The sequence below is a fragment of the Phascolarctos cinereus genome, unplaced genomic scaffold, assembly GCF_003287225.1.
Source record: "Phascolarctos cinereus isolate Bilbo 61053 unplaced genomic scaffold, phaCin_HiC Scaffold_5;HRSCAF=322, whole genome shotgun sequence".
Lineage (NCBI taxonomy): Eukaryota > Metazoa > Chordata > Mammalia > Diprotodontia > Phascolarctidae > Phascolarctos > Phascolarctos cinereus.
The window spans coordinates 454927844-454947616 of record NW_027555958.1 but is presented as its reverse complement, the minus strand read 5'-3'; the positions used below and the strand labels follow the sequence as shown (position 1 = coordinate 454947616).

At 51.5% G+C, this 19773-nt stretch overlaps 2 protein-coding genes across 5 annotated transcripts in view; one reads left to right on the top strand and one right to left on the bottom strand.

Annotated features, from left to right (window-relative positions):
- Positions 1 to 6017: 6017 nt before the first annotated feature.
- Positions 6018 to 18593, bottom strand: MRPL37 (mitochondrial ribosomal protein L37). The gene is made up of 7 exons (XM_020987828.2): positions 18206 to 18593; positions 12464 to 12647; positions 12245 to 12360; positions 9520 to 9705; positions 8397 to 8554; positions 7093 to 7296; positions 6018 to 6222 (listed from the first exon to the last, which is right to left on the bottom strand). The coding sequence occupies exons 1-7, from the start codon at positions 18558 to 18560 to the stop codon at positions 6145 to 6147; spliced, it is 1281 nt and encodes a 426-aa protein (XP_020843487.1). The 5' UTR covers positions 18561 to 18593; the 3' UTR covers positions 6018 to 6144.
- CYB5RL (cytochrome b5 reductase like) overlaps positions 18577 to 19773 on the top strand; it is a 38371-nt gene continuing 37174 nt past the window's right edge. For 2 of the 4 annotated variants that reach the window (XM_078156655.1, XM_078156656.1), the window contains exon 1: positions 18577 to 18778. The gene's annotated coding sequence lies outside the window, so the exon portion shown is untranslated. The remainder of the gene's footprint in view (positions 18779 to 19773) is intronic. The other 2 variants (XM_020987832.2, XM_020987830.2) reach the window with 2 other exon arrangements.

Here is a 19773-nt window from a genome sequence, read left to right as displayed (position 1 = left end):
GCTATTCCCAATAGATAAATGGTTAAAGGATATGAACAATAGGTTTTAAAATGATGAAATCCAACCTGTCAACAACTGTATGAAAAAATGCTCTGCAGGGTGTTTTCAGAAAAACCTGGATTTACATAAACTGATGCAAAGTGAAATGAGTAGAACCAGGAAAACATTATACACAGTCACAGTATTATTGTATAATGATCAACTGTGAATGACTTAGCTATTCTCAGAAATACAATAATCTACAACAATTCCAAAGGACTTATGACGAAAAATTCTATCCATTTCCAGAGAAAGAAGTAATGGATTCTTTTTTTATTTTTTTTTGAAGTGATGGATTCTTAATACAGCTCAAAGCATATTTTTCTAACTTTATTTGTTTTCTTGGTCTGCATTTACTTTCTTTCTTAAACATTTTTTAAAATTAATTTAGATTTATCAACAATCACTTCCATAAGCTTTTGAGTTTAAAATTTTTCTCCCCCTCCCTCCCCAAGAAGGCACGCAATCTGATATAGGCTATACATACACATTGCTATTAAACCTATTTTCACATTAGTGATGTCGTAAGTAAGAATTAGAACCAATACGAGCAACCACCAGAAAGAGGAAATAAAACACAACAGAAGAAAAAAAAAAAGAAAATAGCATGCTTCAATCTGCATTCAAATTCCATAGTTCCCTCTTTGGATGTAGATAGCATTTTCCATCATGACTTCTTTGGAATGTCTTAGATCCTTGTATCGTTGAGAAGAGCTAAGTCTACCAATATTAGTACCTAATTGATTATGTTATTCTCTTCTTCAGCCAAATATGATGAGAGTGAGGTTCAAACAATGCTCCCTTCTTTCCCTCTGCTGTAATAGGCTTTTGTGCCTTTTCCTGTAATGTAATTTACCCTGTCTACTTCCTCCTTTCCTTTTCTCTCAGTACATCTTCTTAGTTAGATCAGATTAATCCACTTACTTGGATCCATTTAACCCACTTGATTAGATTTTTTTGATCATTACATCAAAATCAACTTATACCCACCCCCTTTATGTATACCCCTTTAACATGGTCTAATAATAATACAATTCTCAAGGGTTACAAGTGTCATCTTCCCTTCTAGGCATATAAACAGTTTGCCCTTATTAATAACACATTGTTTCTTTCTGTCCTGTTTATCTTTTTATGTCTTTCTTGAGTCTTGTATTTGAAGATCAAATTTTCTGTTGAGCTCTGGTCTTTTTATCAGGAAGGTTTGGAACTCCCCTATTTCGTTGAATATCCATCTCCTCCCCTGAAAGATCATGCTTATTTTCGCTGGGTCTGTGCTTACTTTCACAACATGTGCGTGACTGTGCATGTATAACCTATATCAAATTGCATATCTTCTCAACGAGGGGGGAGGGATGGGAAGAAAATAATTTGGAGCTCAAAATTTAAAAAAAATATTAAAAATGCTTTTTACAAGTAATTGGGGGAAATAAAATATTAAATAATCTTTTTTCAAAAGTGTTCTTAATCAAAAATCAGAGAAATGCAAGCAGAAGCAACTTTTAAGGTTCCACCTTACACCCATTAGACTAGCAAAGATGATAGAAGAGAATGACAAAATTTGACTGCAACTTCTGGAAAATAAGCCTCTTTGTGCATTGTTGGTGCAGCTATTATGGAAATCCACTTGGAACTATACCCCAAAGGCTAACCATACTATGTAAATGTCCTCTGGTCCAGCTATATTACTGTTAGGCCCATACCCCAAAAAGATCAAAGAAAGATTGTTTAAAAATGCTATAGCAGCTTTTTTGTAGTTTCCAAAACTTAGACACTAAGGAGGTACCATCCTCCTGTTGGGAAATGGATGAATATATTATGATATATTAATGGAATGGAATATTACTATGCCACAAGAAATGACAAAATGGAACATTCCAGAGAGAATTAGAAAGACTCCTATAAACTGATGCAGACAGAAGTGAGCAGAACCAGGAGAATGATTTACACAGCGACATTACGGAGAAAGACAACTTGGAAAGACTCTAGAACTCGGATTGATGCAGTGATAAACCATGAATCCAGGAGGCCGAACATGAGGCAAGGCCACACACCTCCTGCCAAAGAGGCCACGAACCTAAATGTGGAAGGAGACATGGCCAGTGTGGGAATCTGTCTTTTTGGATTATGCATCATTATTTAGAGGGTTATTTTTGTTGGGGGGGGGGCAGATAGTGGGATAGTGATAGCATTGTTTGTTCCTTGTTCTTGAAGAGGACCGTGACATCAGGAAGGCAATGCCACCATCTGCAAGTGAACTGATTTAAGTGAGGCAGGGCTGTGCAAAGCCCCCAGCCTTACTCTCTCCTTCGGAGCCCTCTGGGTGCAGTGGCCAGATATAGATCAGGACTGGAGATGGCCCATGACACAGTGGGGGACCTTGGCCTTTTCCCTGACACGTGGTAGAAATATATAAATGCTTGTTCCCTTTCCATTCCTCCTTCCCTCTCTATTCTGCCATCAAAAGTTTGCCTTCAGGTGACTAAATTTTTGTCTGTAACTACTGTCCAAGACCACTAAGGGCTGAGATTGCTCTGCGTTGGTGTGGAGAGTAATCACAGCATTAAGGCTAGTACATATACAGAGCTTAAAGGTTTGCAAAGCCCTTTGGGACATAGGGCAAGTAAATGACTGGGTAGGATTGGAATTCAGGTCTTCCTGACTCCAGATCTGGTCTCTAATCACAGTTCTACTGGGCTACCAAAAAGGATGAAATCATGGATCTTCGAACAACTTACATTTATATATCATTTCAAGGTTTGCAAAGCACTTTCCTCCATCATCTCATTTGAGTGGCTCACTAAGCCTGTGAGGTTGTTGCTGTTTTGGAAACCAAGTCTCAAAGAAGTGAAATGATTTGCCTCCAGGCATCCATTTAGCCACTGTCTGAAGCCTGGCCCGTGTCTTCCAGACTGACAGCTCAGCACTGGTTCCTTTCTGGTCTGCTGTGCAGCACAGACACCTCACCCCCTATAATCAGTTGGTCAGTCCTTAAGTGAAGTGGGAGTGACACTTCTGGCCCCCAGAGCCATCACTGGGTGTTCTGGACTCTTGGGTAAGCTGGAGGGTGTGGGGAAGAGCTGGGAGAGAAAAGGAGTGTGTGTGTATATGAGGGGTGAAAGAGATGGGGGAAGAGAGAGGAGAGGAAATATACAGGGGAGAGAGAGGGAGGGAGGGGGGAAAAGGAGGAAGGGTGAGGGGAAGAAAGAGAGAGGGAAGAGGGAAGGGGAGAGAGAAAGGGGGAAGGAGGAGGGGGGAAGAAGAGAGCAAGTGGGAGGGGAGGGGAGAGAGTGGGAAGAAGAGGGGAGGTGGGAGAGAGAGGAGAGGAGAGGACAGAGAGGGAAGAGGAGGGGAGAGAAGAGAGGAGAAACGGAGGGGGGGAAGAGACTTGGACTCAACATGTCCAAAACTGAACTCATGTTTCCCCCTAAACCTTCCCCTCCTCCAAGCTTCCACATCACTGTAAAGGGAACCATCGTATCACCGGTGCCTCAGGACTCCTCTACCTCTCGCCCCTCCACATCTAAGCTGTTGTCAAGGCCTGTCGATTTCATGTCTGCATCTTTTGAATACGCCAGGCCACCCCCTCACTGCAGACCCTCATCACCTCATCACCTCACACCTGGACTTTCTCCAGCTGTCCCCCAGGCCTGGAATGCTCCTCATCTCTGCTTCCTGGCCTTCAAGTTCCTACTAAAACCCCACCTCCTCCAGGAAGCCTCCCCCAACCCCTTGTGATTCCAATGCCCCCCACCCCAACCCCATGACTTCCTATTTGTCTTGTCTATAATTTATTTGTACATTTTTGTCTGTTGTCTCCCCCATTAGACTGTGAGCCCCTTGAGGGCAGGGACTGTCTTTTGCCTCTTTTTGTATCCCAGGGAAGCTGGGACGCAGAGATGAGGAGGGGACAGCCAGGATGCCAGAGCCATCGTATCATAGAAGAGTAAAGTCTTAGCCTTAGAAAACCAGAACGGCAAGAAGGGGCCCTGTTGGGAAGGGCTTTCAAAGGCGTACAGGGGATTTTATATTTGAACGTGGAGGTGACAGAAGGCCAGTGGAGTTGACTAAATGGGGGTCCAGAGTGACATGGTCAGACCCACCCTGACCACAAGGAGGGATTCCGCCCATGCTCTGGGAAGACTAGTGTCAGTGAGTGAGCGAAAGGCCTGCTTGTCTCCAAAACGCTTTTTGAAAAAGGAGAAAAGAACCAGTGCAAGCAAGTTCAGACTGGATGGCACGTGAGAGAAGGCATGGAGGATGTTATGTCTAGGATTTTCCCGGCTGCTCTTTCCAGTGGAACAAAGGCTCACCCTGATTGTTTACAGCTGCCTAGATGGTACCTTGACTGGCTCTGGCTCCCCGCCAGGAAAAAGCAATAAAGTCGAGCAGCTCCCTTGCTCAGGCCTGAGCTGTCACATGCGCACAAGCGCACACATACACACCACACACAAAACCCCATACACATACACACAGCCCACACGCCTTGCAGCTCCCAGCCAAATGAGCGACTCTTCTCCTTTAAATGCTATTGGAAACACAAGACAAGAATGGCTCTCGTTTTTGTTTTTAAACAACTCGCCCCTGAGCTGACAAGCAGGTGAATTCTTACCCCAATGCTACAAGGCCAGCCAGAAGCCCCTTGGCAGCTCCAGAAGCACCGACTGAGGCAGGCAGTGCTTCAGCTGCAAAGGCCCTCAGAGTAAATCCTCTCCTGCACCCAGCGACCAGAGCTGGGAGCAAATGATAACAGGATTGTGCTCTGCCAGGGGGCAGCTAGCCAGGGGCTTCATTTCAAGCTGCCCCTCATGTATGACCTTTCAATCTTTCAAGAACGGCAGTGCAGGGCTGGGGAGAGCCCCAGATTGAGAGTCAAAGGACTTCGGTTCCAATTCTGCTTTTCTTATTCCATAGCTGGGGAGGTGATACAGGTCCCTCTCCCTCTCTGGGTTAATGAGGGATTAAACAACGGGGTGATCCCCACACATGCCTCTAGGTGCAAGGCCCAGGGACAGCTCTGACTTGCCCCATAACTTTTGCTCATTAACAACAATTACAGTAATAACAGTTGCCATTCTGGTCCCACTTAAAATTCACAAACTCCTTTCGTTTTCTCCATAAACTAATGTAATCTTCACACAGCACTCCTGAGGTGGCTAAAACTATTACCCCCATTTTATAGGTTAGGAAGCTCCTAATACTCTCATGGTGCTTTAAGGTTTACAAGTCACTTTACAGACATCACATCTCTCCCTCTGATAGTGGAGGAAGGTGATACTCAGAGGGGGCAATGACTTGTCTAGAGTCACACAGCCAGCATGTGTCCTCAGCAGAATGAGGCAGGGGGTGGAGAGGGCATGAGGACCAGGTTAGGTCAAACTCCACCACTGAGGAAGGATGCTGCTGAGTGTCTATCTCACGGCACCATTGGCTGGCCTCCCCCTGCTGGTTAATGCCCATGGTCTCTGTGGGGGATCTCAGGAGAATCACGATAAAGTGCCAGGGATAAGAGGGCAACTAACCTCCACAACGGGAGGGGAGTTATCACTGACTAATGAGGCTTTACTTAGGGATCTTGAGAAAGTGGGCAGGAGCAGTGGCATCCGTGGGCACTTGGTGCCTTCAACCAGGCCCAGCTCACAGCTTTAAGGTATCTGAAGCTACAAGAAGCCCAAGGGGGCATCAGCGGCAATTCCTGTAGCATGACCCTCCCAGCACACCCAATTCCCCAGGATGGCTTGGAACAGTGCCTGCTGGTCTAGGCCAGCTGTCCCCAGCAAGGCCTTTTCCAGCACAGTCACTGCCCTCCCAGAAGGCTCAGCACACCCTTCGCTATGCCTGGATGCATTTCCTGATGGACAATGGACTGGGCACTCCTGGCTAAGGATATTTAAAAAAAAAAAGGCTAGAACACTGTTTCAAGCACCAGCCTCACTGGCTGCAACGATCCTGAAAATACCCTCAAATTAACGACAAGCTCATGGATATAAATAGCTTTTTATTGTCATCCAGGAGATTGGGTCCAGATGTGGGCTAGGCTGCCGCCAGGAGCCCAGGGCTGCCTCTGTGTTCCCAGCAAGGTCTTCAGACAGTCCAAGGGGCTGGCGCTCAGGCTGCACCGTGCAAGTACATCGCTAAAAACTTCCTGAAAGTTCCAGGCTGATAATCAATAATTCCAACAGGTTCCTGGAGAGAATACACAGAATCACTTTTCTGCTATCCCATTTAATGGATGTAACTGAGACAAAGGTCAGTTTCACGGGGCTCGAAGAAGCACTTCTTTCAATGCCTGCCCCCCAGAAGGAGGCAGAGGGAAGAGCCCTGACCTGTGAGAGAAGCAGAGGCCAACACAGACACTGTCACTTGCTTCCTAGGTGACCCAAGGGCCTCAGTTTCCTCATCTGCACAAAGAGGCCTGGCCTAGCTGATCTTTCTCTGAGACACCCTTGGGCGGCTCTACCTTTCATGGGCACAGCTTGCTGATTCGGCACTGAGTGCTTCGGGACGTGGACGCCTGCTTGTTCTTCCACTGGTAAGAAGGCTGAGCCCGCTTTCTCCTCCCTCTCACTGAGCTCCCTAGCAGGCACCCAACCAGGATCCTCACAAGACCGAGAGGCAGGGACGCAGAGCTAGAAGGGCGCTGAACTGGGGCCAGAGGCCCTGACCTGCTGGGTAACCTTCCTTTCTCTCTCTGGGCCCTGTTTCCTCTTTATGATGAGGGCAGTTGGATTCCGTGACCTCTCAGGTCCTTCTCAGGTCTCTCAGGTTAATGCAGCCAAGGCAAAGGGGCTGCGCCTGCTTCAGGAAGGGCGGGGCCCTCGTAACCTCATCCTTTACACATCCTTTCCCTTCACCAAGCCCTGCCCTTCCTAACTCAGTGAGCTAATTAGCTCACCTCAGTGAGATGACTCTCACCTCACCTGCGTGAGGCAGGTAGGAGGCAAGGTGAGGCCTAGAGAGTGGCCTAACTACACCACGAGGGGGTGGTGGCCCCTCTTCCCACAATGCACACACAAGTGCCGTCGACACACAGGAAACAAACCGGCTTCTACTTACCACGACGACTTTCTTTTTAATGACTGGCAGACATCGAAAATGCTGATAGAGAAGCTGGTCAGAATCCATCCAGATGAGGTTCTTGACCCCATCGCTGGAAGTCAGGTCTGTTGTGTTCAGTTGGAACACCATGAACTGGAAGACACGGCCGTCCGTGCCGACGCTCTGCACCACGATGGGCTGCTCCAGCACCCGGGCCTCTTTCTGAGGAGAGACGGACAAGCAGAGCCTTGGGCATCGTGGCGGATGCCCGGCCCAGGCAGGCGGCTTTGGCCGACTCCCACCAAGGGCTCTGTAGCTTGACTGATGGCCCGCTCTGAGGGTGGCAGACGGCCTTGATTTGGCCCAGCTCGTGCTCGGCCAGCTGATACTCTCAGGTCTCCTTCCCCTGCAGGTCAGAACGCCTGCTGCTCTACCCATCAATGGCACTGAGCTGGCCACAGCGGGCCGAGAAGGGACGTCCCAGGCAGGGGCTGCTCTGGGTCTGGGAAGGAGAGGCAGGGGCACAGCTGAGTCCCAGAGCTCCTCCCAGGGCCTGAAAAGGACCCTTGCTCCTTCCCTCCCTTGCCTTTGCAGCCTCCTGGAGCACCTGGCAAAGGGCTGGGGACTGAAGGCAGTCCGCCCAGTAAAGGCTCCAGCAAGGCTGGGAATGCATCCCAGAGTATCTGCCCTGGCTGGCAACCAAAGGTGCCCAGGAAGGGCCATTTTCCCAGACTTGGGGTCTCCACAGAGCTCTGTTAAGTGAACACTCCACATTCCAGGTCTACAACCTAGCTCCAGACAGGTGGAAGGAGCCAGGGATCTCATGACATACCCCTCACCAAAAACTAGAGGCAACAGGAGATTCTGGGACAAAGTTCTGAGCCCAGCGCTCGTGCCCATGGGGAGAGCGATGAGGCCAAGCATCCTTCCTGGCAGCAGCGTTGTCACAAACTAAAAGGTCCCATGGTGACTCCTGTTCAGCCCCGCCGCCTCGCCAGGAGCCCAGGCCAGCTGTCACCAGCAGTGAGGAGCACTCCCCACCACTCCCACCACTCTGAGATCTTGGCAATCGGACCTTTTTGGGGTCCAGCTCCCTCAATTGCTGCAAAAGGGCTTAAATGAGGCGAAGCACATCCCTGAGAGTGGTTTGTACCCAAAGGGGCAGGAAGGGGCCTTCTTCCCCCCCTGCAATCAGTCATTCGGCCCTCATTAGGCCTGCACAAATGCTGCTAGGCTGGCGCGCGTGTGCGCGCACAGCCAGCTTCACTGGCGGTAGCTTCCTCAGCCAACAGGGCCAGCAAAGAAGACAAGAGAGCACATACCCCATACACAGCCCGGGCCTGAGCCAGAGCATTGCCAAAGGCGAACATGATCATCTTGGCTCGGAGCTGCTCAGGTCGAAATCGGGCCCGGCAATTGTTGGCTGCCTCCATGAAGTACACAGTGTGCGGGTGGGGGTAAGGGTAGCCTTCGTGGAAACCTGGAACATGAAAACCATGGAAAGCATGGAAGGCTGGCTGGGTGACTGCGGCATCGAGCCACGCAGCTCACGGGGCAGAGGCTGGGCTGGTCAGGGAGTAGCATGGGCCCCTTCCCCCTCACGGCCTCCACCTCGAGCCACAGCACAGCTTAGCCACAAGGCAGGGGAAGAGAACTCTCTGGTGGCTGTGGATCAATCCTATGATCAGCTCAGGCTTCTAGAGATAGCTGGTGAACAGCAAAGAGGAAGAGATGAGGAAAGCGAAGCACTGAAACGGCCACTTGGGGGGGCAGGGGAGAGAAGCTTCCAGCCCCTTGATTCCCCACTGGGGGTGAGCCCTGGCAGCAGCCTGCCCGGAACCCCAGCATCTTAGAGACACACCCTGGGCCCCACGGGCAGGATGTGTCAGAAGGAGGACCCACTTCAGCTCACCATGCTTTGTGCAAAGGACGAGGACAAAAAGAAAAGCATATGTCTAACTAGGGAGTCGTCTGAGAAGAAAAATCCCTGGTGCGTGCAGTCACAAACAGGACCCGGCCACTCCTTCTGCTCAACGAGGAAGAGGGATGGGAAAATCCTAGTGAGGGCCAAGGATTCTAGAGCAGAAGGTGCAGTTTACCCAGGGGCTTTGTTTGCACCAGTCTGGACCAACGACATTGACGGCCCAGACTGCCGTGGCCTTGGGAGGGCAGTGGTCAGACCTTCCAGGAGGCGAGGCGAGAAGGCTCCTTCTTGGGTGACAAGCTGCTGGCTCTGCTGCACCCACCCCCCTTCATGGTACAAGTCTGCCACAACCACGTGTACCATCCTCCGACAGTTACTATACTTCTACCTGGACAAAGGGAAAGATATATAACAGGAGGAAAGAAGAGCCTCACCTTTACCTCTCCCCAGCCCAACCGTTCCATCTGGCCTCCAGGTGGCCCTTCATGTAAATGAATGGTTGCCCTCTCGTGTCTACCAACCTGCGTCATCTCTCACATCATAAATATCACATTCCTGAAGATTAATGGTCGGAGCTATGGGGAAGAAGGTCTCTAGAACGTGATTCTCTGTAGCCTGGACCTCTTCCTGGGACGCAACTGGCAGTAAAGGATCCTTGGCACTCAAACGAGTCCCGTTAAGACCACGGATCTGAAGAAAAACGGATTCTGTAAGGACAGAAATAGGCAAACAGCTATCTTGCTGTACAAGCACAACATACATTTATGAAGCCCCTACTGAGTACACAGAACAGGGTCAGAGATTAGGGGAGATCCTAAGATATGGGCTTTGCCCTCCAAGAACTCACAGGCTAGTCAGCAGCTATGGCACATACCCAGATAACCGTAATTCACCATATCCCATGATATGTGCATTAGCTGTCTCTGCCTCTGTCCTGGAGCAGATGGAACATGAGGCTAGGAGTCAGCAAGACCTGGACTCGAGTCCTACTTTGGACATGCTAGCTATGTGACCTTGGGGAAATCCCTTCACCTGAGCCTGCTCCTGCATCTGAAAAACAAGAGGGAGAATGGGACGAAGCCCTGTGTGAGGCCCCTTCCCACTCGAAATTCCATCTCCTATGATGAACCCCTTGTTCCCAGAAACCTCACTTTGTTTGGTACACCCTACGGCCCAAGGGAGAGCCCAAGACAGCACCGAGAAGCAGGAATTATGAAAAGACTGTGAGAAAAACCTTCAGCTCCCAGCCTTGTGCAGGATGTGACAGCAGGCTCGGTTACAACCTGCCCTAGGGGGAAAGGATGCACACTCCTATCAGGGATCCAGCCAGGGAGCCAGTCGGCACTTAGGGTTTTTCCAACTGCAAGGAGCAGGAGGGCAGGAAATCCCAACCTCACACCTCTCCTGGTGACTGACAGTGACCCAACTTATGTGCTTAATAAAAGAAATGAACATGTAGGCCTTGACCCATGGGAATGAGTTCCAGAACCGAGAGCCCAGGGGAGCCCAAGTCCCTGCTCCAGTCAAGCCTCCTTTGCTCAGATCAGGGCCTGGCCCTGAAAGGGCAGTGGGCTCCCGCTGCATCTCAACAGGAACTGCACCCCCTCCAGACCGTTCCCACCCATGTCTTGCTCCCAGGGCGGGCCATGCCAGTAGTGGGGAGCCCAATCCTCAGCTGGCCTCTCTGCAGCTTTCAGCCAATCCTCCTAGTTCTACCCCCTAGGACCAGAGAACAAGCCCCATCTCTCTTTCACATGACAGTCTTTCAAGCACTTGAAAATGCCACTTTGCTCTAAATTTTCTTTTTTTTCCAGGCTGAACATCCCCGGTTGCTCCTGCACAAGTGCCTGGTCACCCTCCCAGCTGCCATCTATGGATGTGCTCCGGCTTGTCGATGCCTCTTCTAAAATACAGCACCCAGAGCTGAGCCCAAGGCTGGTCTGCCCAGGGAAGGAGAGCACAGGCCCTGCAGCCTCCACCTCCTCTCTAGTGCCTACTGTCTGAGCTCCTCTTTGAAAATGCCTGACACTGCTTTGACTGTCCTGGCGAGCACCAAAGCCTTGTCCTTTTGAGGTGGATCTGATCAGTGGAAAAAGCCAGAAGCCATTTGGAGCCAAGTAAATGCAATGACTTAATAAGCTGGGAAACAGAGGTGTTGTGAAGAAGCAAAAAACCTCAGCACTCTGAGCAGTGAGACTGATGGTCTTCTGTGGCTCATAAACAAGCTTTGCTGGGAACTCCCAAAGAGGAGTGGCCCAAGCAACTGTAGCCATGCTGGGAAAAACCAGGCCCTGCCTGAGGAGGTGGCCCTAAGGGCAGAAGACTCATGTGGACAGAGTCTAGGAGGCTTTTAAAAAACGAGCCTGGCTACTTTAAACCCTGTAAAATGGTTTTTATTTTCTTGTGGGCCACTTTACCACTCTATGACTCAGTTTCCTCATCTGTCAAGCGCAAGGGCAGGAGGAGAAGTCTCCCTTCCAAGATACCTCGGCAACTTCTTGTTTCCTGACCACAGGAGCAGGGAAGACAGTAACTGTCCCTGGACCTTTGGTGACCCTGGGTAGTAGGGCCTTCCCACAGACCACACCAATGTGGTTTCTAATTCAATCCTCCACACATCCCTTCTCTGTGACTACAGAGAACGGAGGAGTTTAATCAGAGGCAACATTTGATGTTTGCTATTATGCCCTTCTCTCCTTAATGAGGGTCTAATTGATTGAGGGTGCCAAGCTTTCTGTCACTCCAGACTCCTCTGAACAGGCCCCTTGCAGCAGAGGCTGCTGGGGAGCTCTACCAGGAAGGCGGTAGCCTCCATGGGATCCTGGCCACCTTTGTTCAATGCCGCCCCCCCCCCCAAGCTGTCCCTCCTTCACAAGACTCAGGGTAGGGACAGAAGACTGGGAATGCTGTGCTGCCATTGCCCCTGAACAAACCAGCATTTAGTAAGCACTTGTTAGCGCTAAATACTGAAAGACAGACATTCCAAACAAAGCTCTCCAGGAACGCAGGCTCTGACAGAGAGAGCACTTGGGAGGGCGACTCACCCAAAGGCCTGCTCACAAGGAGGGAGCGGCAGCTGGGCCTGGAACCTGGCTGTCCTGCCTCCGGCATCACCAGCGGCTTTAGTGCACGTTCACCCTCCTCACATAACCCTCGAGATAAGAGGTCCTCACCGACCCATTGCACAGAGAGACAAACTGAAGGGGGGCGAGGTGGAGGCCCCAGGGGCACCCCAGCAGCACTGACCTCGATGCCACGAGGTCGACAGCATGTAGTCCCTGGCCTGGATCCTCCTGGTCAGAGTGGGGTACTGGGGAATCTTCGTTTTACACAGCTGTATAAGACTGTCCACAATGACAGGGCTTTGGGGAAGAAACACGAGACACATGAGTGAGCGGCGCCAACATCATCGCACTCCTCTTCTACCACGAGCGCAGCAAGGGCCACGTGCTTCTGCAGGCTTACCAGTACGTCTCTCTCTGGGGGATGTCCTTAGTGGAATGCCACAGGCGTGCGTGACAGATGGCATTCTGGACCTGCTCGTCCTGGTTCTCAATATGGCTTGCTGGCTCTTTGGCCAGCCTGAGGACCCTCTCTGGGAGGCCTTCTATTAACTTGGACTTGGTGAGCCAGAGAGCTTGCTTTACACCTTTGGGGGGGAATTAAGCAAAAAAGAAAATTAGCAGGAGCAGCTAGGTGGTGCAGTTGATACAGCACAGGCCCTGGAGTCAGGGGGACCTGAGTTCAAATCCAGTCTCAGACCAGACAGTACTAGCTGTGTGACCCTGGGCAAGTCACTTAACCCCAACTGCCTCGCCAAAAAAACAAAAACAAAAACAAAAAACCCAAAGAGACAACTAGGATTGGAGTAGCCATTATGAAAGGGGGCATCAAAGAGGAGTTTCAGGTCCCACCCAACCTACCTTTAAATTCAGTAGGTGCTTTGGGGGCTCCCTATGGAGGGGGAATGGGGTGACAGCCCTGAATGCCCTGGTTCAGCTCTCCTGGGATCCTGTAATGGATCCAAGCCCCTGGCCACACATTGCCTACACATCACTCAAAGTACCCGCACTTGGCTGGCAGAGCTTTTGACAGCAGGCCATTTATTAAAGCACGAAAGCTGCCACGAGCTTGCTCAGACTCAGGGACAAGTCGTGAATGAAACATCGAGAGCCAGACTGAAAGTGAGTCTCAGATGCCTTGGAAGGACCATTATCAGAGGACGGGCTGTGTCTCTGGGTGGCACAGAACGCCGGTGGAAGGCGTCAAATTTGGAAAGACACCCTTTCCTCTTGAGGGCAGAAGGAAGGCTTCCGAGCTTAAAGACAAAAGCTCTGAAATCAATCTGAATGTTGCCAGCAAGCGGACAGGTCTTTTTTACCTTTCTGGGCCTGTTCCCTTACGTATAAAGTAAGGGTAACTCTGGTGGTGGGTACCTCCCAATGTGCACGTGCCTGGGAATTGGGAGAACTGAGGCACAGCCCTGGTGCGGCCATCAGCCTCCAGGCTTGGAAAAATCTCAAGCCACTGCTAACAGGCTATGTCTGCAAGGCCCAGGGAGGCTTGGTGAGGCCAGGCAGCTCCCTAGAAAGCTGAACATGCCAGGACCTGAAAGCTCACTTAGTACACCTTCCTCATCCCACAGATGAGAAACAGAGGCTTCCCCAAAGTCACCATGAGCAAAGCAGCAAAAAAATGCAGCATTCACACACACGTCTTCTGCCTCCAAATCCAGCACTCTTTCTACTACAGCCCAGGGCCCATCTACACAGCTAACTGTTTATAGATGCACCCCGTCAAAAACCTGGGAAGTCACTGTTCATCAGGTTATGCTGTGGAGAAGCTTCCGGAATTCCACAAGTGCTCTGGAAGATCCCTTCCTAGACCCAGACTGCTGCCTTTGGCTTCCTCCCCAGTGAAAGAGAGGCAGTATGGTACAGTAGATGAATGGCCTGGATTTGGAGTCAAAAAGACCTTGAGTCTGGGCCAGTCACCGACATAGGGTGACCATGGCAAAGTCACTTTCCCTTTCTGACAAGTGACAGATGAGGTGCCAATCTGCATCAGTGGAGTGAGTTTCAATACTGGGAGCTGCTCATAGCAACTGAATCACTATGAAGTTGGGATTCACCCACCCCCAAGTCACACAATCACATCAAAAGCTCTCAGAGGTGGAAGGGGTTTTCTAGGTCACAGGAGCATAGGATCTAGAGTTGGAGGAGCCCTTAAGTACAGTTAGTGCAACCTCTTCATTTTACAGAAGAAGAAACTGAGGCCCAGAGAGAAGTGACTTGTCCGGGTCACACAAGGTAGTAAGGAGCCAGGGTACCATTCCACTCAGGCCCTCTGAGTGCTAATCTACCGCCATCTCTTTCTAGACCACGTCCTAAAGGAGGCATTGACTTCACAATGTCCTGGAGGGGCTGTTAAAGCCAGCTACTGCAAAGTGGCCACCTTCAGTGAGAGAGAGCACTTCCCTCTCGCTGCAGAATGCCTGGGATTATTAAGTCAAGCGTTCCTTCTGTGCTTACTACGTGCCAGACGCTGCTAAGTACTGAGGGTACAAAGAAAGGCTGACCACTGTGCCCAGAGAAGCACTTTCTAATTTGGAGTGGAAACTTTCTTTCCTGGAATTCCCTATGGATTCAAGGGCTGCTACCTGGGCCCAAGGAGAAAGTCAAGCTTTCTGTCTACATGAACAGAAGGCCTGCCCAATCTTCTTTTGCAGGCCAAACAATTGCCACTTATGCTGGCTCCCCATGTTATTTTCCCTGGATATCTACAGCCTTTCTCTCTTCAGTCCCCCCAAATCCCCTTGCCAGGAGGTACCCTATTCTGATCCTCCTATTGACTTCTGGGGAAGGACAAAGAAGACACACCAGAGTGGAGAATGCCCCTCACAATCATGCCGGATCTTTGGGGACTTCTGCCTGCCACAAAGAGCAGCTTGGGAACCAGGGAACCCAGTCTCGGTCCCAACATTTTGCCCTGTGACCCTGAGCAAGCCCTTCCCTATCTCTGGATCGCCGTACCTGACTCTGTAAAGGGGGGCAGGGAGAGAGCAAGAGTCTCCAAGGTCCCCATGGCTTCCATGCCTTCGGCCCACCTGTATCTCTGCATACTGCCTGCTCCCACTGACGTAACAAAACCTGAGCACCTGCCATCTCACCGGCTCATCCTGGCCCTGTGAGATAAGTGGGAAAAGTCTGACCATTTTTATTTTATGGGGGAAGAAACTAATGTTGGGAGGGGGAAATGACTTGCTCACTAGCACACAGTGAGCTATGACAGAGCCAGGCTCCCAGGCCAGGCCTCTTGGACTGCACCACAAAGAGCAGACTCTGGGCTTTCAGATTCTCAGAAAGTCCAAGTGAGAGAGACCTTAGAGATGGGCCCCTCCCATCTGTAGAGGATGCTCAAAAGCGCAAAATGACAGTGCCCAGGGCAGACCAATTCAAAACATGTATTAAGCACCTACTAGGAGCATAGGAACAGAGCAAGAATTATGAGTTTGGCCTGAAGTCCCTCATTTCCCAAAGGAGCAAACCGAGGCCCAGACATTAATCATAGTGTAATGTAATCAGTGTAAGGAACACCGGACTCTAGAGTCAAAAGACGTTTATTATGTATAGGGACCTAGGTAAGCCCCCTTCCTGCTCCCAGGCTTGGTCAGCCTGGATAATCTGACATCCCTCCCGGATCCAGGCTGTCTCTTTGCTGTCCCATAAAACCCCTCTCGGATACGGATTTCATTAGTGCGTTACAGAGTAACTCCCAGGGAAGACAACTCCGTCTCCCCACACAGCTCAACACCCTCCCTAGTGGGGCCCTCAAAGGTTACATGATATGCCCAAAATCATACATATCAGAGGTAGGACCGTAAACCCAGGTCAGCAGCGCCTCTGTCTGGAAACAATCCTTCTCATTTGTAAGATACCTGTGACCCCCTGGAGTGCCAGAGTTCTATGGCACCTAAGAAATTCTCTGGTCCAGCCCCCACATTTCAAACATGAAAGAGTGCTCCCAGCACAGGCTGCAAGAAACAGCAAGTGACCATTTGGGCCGGGCTGCCCAGAGAATCTGTACAATAAGCCTGGAGCCAGACCATAATGGGCCATGAGAGCCAAACAGCCATGTTTCCGGGGGGATGGATCAGATCTGTGATTGAGGGACAGCAATTTGGCAGAGGAGACTAGAGGTGGGGAGACCAATCAGGGAGGCTGCTGCGACCATTCAGGCAAAGGCGATGAGGACCACCAGTAGGACCATGGACACAGAACAGACCACTCTGGGAGGACTGACAGGACTTGTCAACTGCTGTGAGCTGATGGAGGTGGAAGAAGAGTGGACAATTCCAAAGCTACAAACTGGCCACTGTCACCCCCAGGTTTCATGACTTACACACTCACCAGCTGTGTGCAGTAGTCAGTCAATCAACCAGCATTTATAAAGCATCTACTATGTGTACGCCCTACGCTAAGCCCAAGAGACACAAAGAAAGATAAAAACTGCCCCTGCTCCCAGCGAGCTCCCAGGCCTGTGGGAGACACAAACAACTACGTACAAACAAGATACAGACCAGACCCCTGGGGCTGAGATCGAGAGGCCTGGGAAAGGCTTCCTGCAGAAGGTGGGATTCTAGCTGAGAAATGAAAGAAGCCTGGGAAGCCTGGAGGCGGAGATGAAGAGGGAGGGCATCATGGGCATGGGGAGCACACTAAGTTGGGACACGGCGGATCTAGTGTGATGAACAGCCAGAAGGCCAGCGTCACTGGTACAAAGAGTATATGAGGGGGTAGCAGAAGACTAGAGGGGGGAGCAGGTCATAGAGGGCTTTAAAGCCCCATAGATTTTACACTGGATCCTGGAGGTAATAAGGAGCCACTGGAGTTTACTGAGTAGGGGGCAGGTGAGGGACACAGTCAGACCCACGATTTTAGGAAGATCATTTGGCAGCTGAGTGGAGGACGGACTAAAGTGGGGCAAGACTGAGGCCAGCAGACCCCCACCCCCACCTCAGCTGACACTATGACAGTGCAGGTGTGAGGTGGTGGAGCCGGCACCCAGGGTAGGGGTAGCGTGAGATGAGAGAAGGGGGCACACTGGGGAGGTGGTAGGTGCTGAGAGAAAGTGAGGGCTTGAGAGTGATACTTCAGAGGGGCAGCTAGGTGGCACAGTGGATAGAGTACTGGCCCTGGAGTCAGGAGGACCCGAGTTCAAATCTGGCCTCAGACACACAATACTCCCTAGCTGTGTGACTCTAGGCAAGTCACTTAACCCCAACTGCCTCACCAAAAAAAAGGGGAAAAAAAGAGAATGATACTTCAGCTTTGAGCCTGGGTGACTGGGAGGATGGTGGTGCCCTCAAGAGTAACAAGAAGTTGGGGGAGGAGAAGAGATGAATCCAGTTTTGGACATGCTGAGTTAAAAAGGACAAAGTTTGAGATGTCTTATAATGTTAATAGCTAGCATTTATACAGTGTCTACAATGTGCCAGGCGCTGTGCTGAATGCTTTGCAAATATTATCTCTTTCAATCTTCCCAACAGCCATGGGAAATCGGTCCTGTGATCTTCCTCATTTTACAGCGGAAATGTGAAACAAACAGAAGTTAAGTGACTTGCCCAAAGCCACAGCTAGTAAGGAAGCCTGAGAGACACTTAATAGTTAGAGGATGTGACCTGGACGAAACAGCAAAGGAGGCAGAGAAGAAACAACATAACAGGCTGGAGGAAAACCAGGAGAGAGGCGTGTCCCAAAAACCTAGACAGAAGAGACAGCAAGGAAGAGAAGGTGGTCAATAGATTTAAATTTCACACAGAGGTCAAGAAGGATGAGCATTAATAGGCCAAGAGATTCCTCCATGGCTCTGGGCCTCAGTTCCCCCATTTGTAACTCTGGACTAGTTAAGAAATCACTGGTAACTTCGGAGGGGGATGAGGTTGGAAGCCAGGCGGCAGAATACAAAGTAACAGCATTTACGTGACGGGATTCATGTGAAAATCACATGCGAATGTCTGTAAAGCACTTCGTAAACCTTCAGCCTATGGAAATCGGAGCTCCTGCTTCACCGACACACAATCCCAGCGAGACCCTGGCAGCGAGGTTCAATGGAAAGCGTGCTAGTCTTTTTTTTGGGGGGGGGTTGGAATCGGAAGTTTGGAATCCCCGTCTGGGTCCGGCCCCGCCCCTCCGGGGCCCCACTCACCCTCGAGCAGGCGGCAGCGCTGGTGCATCACGTGGCAGGGCTCCTCACGCCGCAGGGGGTGGGTGTCTCGCGGGATCGGCCGGGGCCGCCTCGGGTCCTCCCAGCCGCGCTCCCACGGCGGGAACACGGGCCTGGCCAGGCCGGGCTTCCGGTACAGGAGGCCGGCCCACGTCACGGGCTCCACACCCGGGATCTCGTACACGCGGTCCAGCGGCGGCGGCTCGCGTTTGCGCGTGGAGCTCACGCCCCATTTGTAGGCGCTGCGCCGGGCCCCCCCCAGGCCCAGGCCGCCCCCCGGGGCCGCCCTTGCCCTCAGCGCCCCGACCACCGGCCGTCCGCACGCGGCCACCGCCATACTGCTCGCCGCAAGGCCCGCCGGGATTCGGGATGCGCGCGCAGCCGGGGCGGGGCGAGGTCACGGGACGCGGAGCGGCGGCCTCCGCAGCCAATCGCCGCTGGCTCAGTTCTCCTTCCTCCCACCCCATCCCAGACTAGGGCCCGTAAGGGAGCGTCGGCGAAGTACTGCCCACGCCCCGAAGGGGGCGGAACTCAGCAGAGCGGCTCGGAACGGAGGTGAGTGTTTCGGCGCCAGACAGCAGCGGTATGTGCTTGAGGAGCCCCGGGGTGGGCCAGGTTGGACTGCCAGGGCGAGCCGAGCTAAGCTGTAGGGATGGCTCCTGGCTGGGAGCCCGAGCAGAGAGATCACGGATCCTCGACCCCCGATCTTCTCCCAGGCCCAGCCTTCCAAGGGCTTAGAGCTGGGAGGGACCCCAGGGGTCATCTAGGTCAACCCCCTCATTTTACAGAAGGGGAAACTGAGGCCCAGAGTCGTGGAGCAGTATATAGCTACCCCTCTGACGTGCTTGACTCCAGCACAGAGAGAGCGATTCGGGCCTGACCCCCAACTGGTGATGTCACATTGGCTTGTCTGGAGCTGTCCAATGGAGTGCCCGGGTTCTGTGCCCTTTACAAGTGGTCAAGGTGCTTAGAGAGCACTCCTCTCACTTTACAGGGGAGGAAACTGAGGCCCGAGGTCTTGCAGAGTCTGCTCCCAGTCTCCCTCCTCAGGCTGCCCTTGTGGGTCAGACCCCAGAATGGTTCCCAGAAAGGGGTCACGTGATTGACTACTAGTCCCAAAGGTGTCCATTGAAGGTTCAGTATCGGCTTGGAGAGGCGTCTTCCTTGGGGACCCCCTGGGATCTGTGATTGGAACTTTGGGGTTGAGAGTTATCAGGGAGCTTAGAGTGGACTCTAGTCCGCTTTGCTATTTTTGTACTTTATGCCGCCCTTCCCCAGCTCCCCCTAGCACCAGGACAATGCCTGGCGTGTACAGTAATAGTCACCTGATAAATGCTTGTTTGGTGGATTGCTTGATGCTCTTCTTGTGGAAAAGATGGACACTGGGCCACATGACAAGATGATCACGTGGATTTGGAGCTGGCTTAATCCAGAGGAGTGATGACTGGGTCAACGATGACTCTGAAAGAGGTCTCCGGCGGGGAGCTGTGGGGACTCCGTGCTTAGCCCGGAGTTCTTTACATATGGAAGAGACCTTAAGGATCACCTGG

What these genes read in the sequence shown, in the direction of transcription:
- MRPL37 (XM_020987828.2), bottom strand. Translation starts at nt 18,560, where the DNA reads ATGGCGGTGGCCGCGTGCGGACGGCCGGTGGTCGGGGCGCTGAGGGCA. An exon ending in GCGCTGCCGCCTGCTCGAGG is followed by an intron (nt 12,648 to 18,205) that starts GTGAGTGGGGCC and finishes TCCCCCCCAAAG; the next exon opens with GTGTAAAGCAAGCTCTCTGG. An exon ending in CCCCAGAGAGAGACGTACTG is followed by an intron (nt 12,361 to 12,463) that starts GTAAGCCTGCAG and finishes TCTTCCCCAAAG; the next exon opens with CCCTGTCATTGTGGACAGTC.